This window comes from Vicia villosa, unplaced genomic scaffold, assembly GCF_029867415.1.
Source record: "Vicia villosa cultivar HV-30 ecotype Madison, WI unplaced genomic scaffold, Vvil1.0 ctg.002149F_1_1, whole genome shotgun sequence".
NCBI lineage: Eukaryota > Viridiplantae > Streptophyta > Magnoliopsida > Fabales > Fabaceae > Vicia > Vicia villosa.
Window position 1 is genome coordinate 196310 of NW_026705853.1, and position 4560 is coordinate 200869.

The 4560-nt window shown below is 32.0% G+C and overlaps 1 protein-coding gene across 1 annotated transcript; it reads left to right on the plus strand.

The window, feature by feature from the left end:
- The first annotated feature begins 402 nt into the window (after window positions 1-402).
- LOC131638042 (BTB/POZ domain-containing protein At3g56230-like) lies at window positions 403-1945 on the plus strand. The gene is made up of 3 exons (XM_058908603.1): window positions 403-770; window positions 895-1071; window positions 1265-1945. The coding sequence occupies exons 1-3, from the start codon at window positions 588-590 to the stop codon at window positions 1709-1711; spliced, it is 807 nt and encodes a 268-aa protein (XP_058764586.1). The 5' UTR covers window positions 403-587; the 3' UTR covers window positions 1712-1945.
- The last annotated feature ends 2615 nt before the right edge of the window (window positions 1946-4560 follow it).

The following is a 4560-nucleotide window of genomic DNA, read 5'->3' on the forward strand; positions in this document are numbered from 1 at the left end:
TAATCTTAATAAATTAATAAATTAATAGTGGTTACATCTTTCCAGGAACTATAGGAATGGAATCATATTGATAACTACAAAAGTGGTTACAACTTACAAGATAAGGAATTTGCTTTCCTCATTTTTGATATTGTATGGTTGGAAAGTCTTCTTCTTCCTAACTGCTTGATTCTTTTTGTTAACTATTTTTCTAACTACTACTCTAAAAAGATAGCCTACCAAATCACTTCCTAATTTACCAATCTCATTTTCAATTTCACTTTCCTCTATTATTTTTCCATAAAATAAAAAATAATAATGATTAGATTGGACATCTACATTGTTATGTGGTTACAATCCAGCCTACTATTATCTTTCAATTATGAAGGATAATGTCTTAATAATGATGCACACTTATTAAATTAATTGAACTTAAGACTTGAATCATTTCTTATAAAAGGTCCAAAGAACATTAATATTATATAAATTATAAAAGGTAGATGACAACTATATATATAGTTCAGAAAATGTGTATATGCTATCTCTTTTATTTCCCTCTTTTTTTGTGTGTAATTTAAGAAAGAGGAGGAAAATTCTAAGAAGAAAAAATGGATTGTTGTGTGTGCACAACTATGCCATTAATATTAAGGCCTCCAAGGAATACAATATGTGGAGCATGCTATGAAGGAGTTAGGACCATAATCAACATGATGAACGGTTTTGAAAGTGAGAAAGCAAAAACAATCACTAGTCCAGTTGATTCTCCGGTTTCGTGGCGAAATTCGAGTAAGGCAAGCTATAATTCTCTTCATAATTCATATGTTTCATTTGAAATATTGTGTATAAACAAGTATATATATATAGTCAAAAAGAGGTTATGAACTTATGAACAAGATTATTTTTTTTTCTCTGCAGACACTTGATGATTGCATAAGATTGTGTTCAGAGCAAATAGAACAGTTTAATCAACAAAAACAAGATTTGGTTTTTCTCAGAGGCTTTCTTGCTGCATTCAAAGAACAAATTCATACAGATATATTGATTAGTCCAGGCAATCATGGTCCACCTATTCCTGCACATAAATCCGTTTTGGTGAGTTTTTATAGTTTTTCCTACTAAATATTTCCGATAACTTATGAATGTCAACATCAGTCAAAAACCGATATTGTTAGGTTAGACGTCAACACCAGAGTTTGACCCCAGAATCTCACAGTTATGTGTGTGAGTTTATAGTGGTTATAACCACTTCGTGTATGTCTTCTAAATTTTTATTATTACATTGTAGGCTGCAAGATCAGAAATTTTCAAGAACATGCTAGAGTGTGATGAATGTAAAGCTGCACCAACTTGCAACACAATAACTATACCTGATTTAAACCATGAAGAGCTAGAATCTCTATTAGAATTTCTCTACAGTGGAACACTGCCTTTGGAAAAATTGGAGAAACATGTGTATGCTTTGTCCCAAGCAGCTGATAAGTACATTATTCCACATTTGTTGAAATACTGTGAAAGATTCTTGCTTAACTCACTAAGCACTTGTAATGCATTTGAGACACTAGAGGTTGCTGATAGTTGTTCAAACCAAAATTTGAAGGAGACAGCTTTTAATTTCTTAGTTAAGAATATTGAGTTTATGGTTTCTTCTCCTAAATTTGAAGCTTTTGTGCATAGGTGTCCACATTTGACTGTGCAGCTAGTTTCAAGGGCATTTATGAATGGTTCCAAATAATTGTTTGTATTTTTGGATTTGGGTTATTCATATTTTGTATTTATTGAAAGATATTTTGAGAGATTGTGAAGCAGAATAAGATGATTCTTGCATTGTTCTCAGTAAGGCCTTTCCTGTAAAGTTAGTCTCTGGTTTGTATAGACATGGTATATCCATTTTTCTTAATTGAAAAAAGACTTGTAACTGATACATATATGTGATTTTAATTTGGCCACCTTATGCATAATCAAAATAATATTTCAAACTAGGTTAAGGATTTTTGGACTCCATATTTATAAGTATATTCTGGAAATTCAAATCAGATGCTAAAAATTACAATAATATTGTTAGATGCAACTATTTTAGTTTATAGTTTTTATTTCTTCATATTATCGGCATGACGGCATTTAGTGTCCAAGAGTTTTATACTAATCTCTTGACAACATAAATTTTTGTTTAGCTTAATTATAATAATTAATTTTTATAATAATTAATTACTATCTAGTCATTCTAATTTAAATTCAAATATCATATTTTATTTTTTTTTCTTTTTAAATGGATGACGCGTCCATTAAGATTGTATTTGGATGATTTTATTGGGCTTATAGGAAGATAGTCCATAAAGGGGCAAGACAAACCAAACCCATTGGCACTTGGCAAATACCGCAATATCACCATAGGTGGTGTGAAGGAAGGTCGGGCTAGTATCTCAGTAGCACAACATACCACTCTAGGGTATACATGAGGTGTCTATATTGAGCTAGGACCACCGAAAACGATTTCGTTATCCACCTGTATGATGAACGTGTATAATGATGTGTCCCCACTCAAATAAGCAGAAGGAGTAAGCCAAGGAGAAAAGTCATATTCAGAGGAATATAGGCGAAATGGTGGAAATACACTCTACGTTTAAGAGGAAAAGTGGGAATAACTGTTCCTTTATTCTAAAGGCTCATGCCCTAAGAAATTTTGAGAGCACTATATGTCTTTCCTTAAGGTCAAGGAGAATTCAAGCTTTCTCCCAAAAAGGTATACATAGAGCTTGTCACCATTTTGCATTAGCTAACCCTAAACACAACAAGTTACCCCTAAAACACCACTTAATGTCCTACAAATACAAGGCTACTTTCAATATACTTTTTTAGCAATACCATTTGTGTCCGCTGTAGGGCCAAATAAAACTAATCTGGGCCACACTCATTAACATACGCCAACTACCTAAGTCACTTTCTCTAGCAAGAAGGCGGAACGAGATGTAGATGCCACCGTCAACACCATCGCAAAAGGGTTTGGCATGTTGAACGTGAATATGAGAGTATAACGGTATAGAAGGGGGTGAATAGACCTTCTTAAAAATTTTCCAATTAAAAATATTTTTAAAAAATCAGAGTTTTAAAAATATTTGCGTGGTGGAAGCACAATGCTACAAAATATATACTCTTGGCCAGAATATACATAACACTTAATCAATGTACAAAATTAAAAATAGATGAAATAAGTAACCAAAATCAATCAAAAGATGTATTGAACTAAAATCATTTTACACGAGTTGTGTTAACATATAAATTTAATATAATAAGTTTTGTTTGGTTATTGAGATCAGCCGGTGAAATCTCTACTCGGTCGTGATTTTATCTCGTAAAAAGGCTCTCTTTTGGTTCGGGGGATAAGTTAGTGTAAAATATCTCGAATCCTTTGTATCAAGGGTTTGTGGACATAACCTATAAAATCTCAATATTATAATGAAATCTCAAGAAGATCTCTTGGGGATAGAACTAGGTCAACATTTGGTCGAACCTGGATAATTCTTTAAAGTCATCTCTTTAACCTTTATTTCTTTAAATTTTATTATTTACCTTACTTTTTATTTTATTCTCGATGCTTTTCTCCCTGATCATTGAATATACTAACACAACTTGCTTATTAAGTAATAAAACTTTTAAATTAAGCACGAATTTTGAATACCACAATTCACCTCATTCTTGTGTTTGGAATCACTTGTCAAACATAACAACACTACTATGAAAACACCTTTAACCTCGGTTAGATATGAGGTGTTACCTCAGTTTCATAGATGAGGTAACAAACGACGTCATTAAAAGTGTGACACTTGACCTCTCGGTTGGGAATTCACTGAAGGGAAAGGTGTAATGGTCATGAGTTTGATTCCCTGCGATAATATTTTGAAATTTTTAAATGGCGAAAAACACCTTTCTCCTCGGTTGTGTTATTTAATCGAGGGAAAATATATAGTTGAGTTTATTACATCTAATGTGAATTGCTAACTTTACCAAACTCTAACTGAACATATTACCTTTCAAATTTATTTAGAAAATAATTATATGAAAAATTATGTTATATTTGAAAAATAACTTACACTAATCAATGATTTTCAAGTATCATGTAACTCATTATTCATCTCTCGTTTTTTAAGGGTCTGTTTGGTTCAAATGAGGAGGAGGGGAAGGGAGGGATTTTAATGGAGGGCAGGGGAGGGGAGGGAAAGGGGGGATTTTTATTAATTATATGTATGTTTGGTTCAAACGAGGGGATGGGAGGGTAGGGAAGAGATTATGGTTAAAAAATGAGAGATGGACATTGAGTTACAAAATGCTCAAAAAGTATTGATTAGTATAGGATTTTTTTCAAATAAAACATAATTTTTCAAAATCAATTTAATAGCTTATATGATCAAAGAGGGGTTAGTGAAATAAACAATTGACATTAGATATAATAAACTAAACTTTATTTTCTGTCACTCTAATATCTTTTTGACGTGTTCGACGAGACAAGAGGAGAGCTGCACAAAGAATCACAAAAATAATATCTCAATCTCAATATCAAACTCAATAACAACAACATATAGTTTT

Coding starts and splice junctions, on each gene's coding strand:
- LOC131638042 (XM_058908603.1), top strand. CDS start 588: ATGGATTGTTGTGTGTGCACAACTATGCCATTAATATTAAGGCCTCCA. Junction 771..894: donor CGTGGCGAAATTCGAGTAAG/GCAAGCTATAAT, acceptor TTTTCTCTGCAG/ACACTTGATGATTGCATAAG. Junction 1,072..1,264: donor CTGCACATAAATCCGTTTTG/GTGAGTTTTTAT, acceptor ATTACATTGTAG/GCTGCAAGATCAGAAATTTT.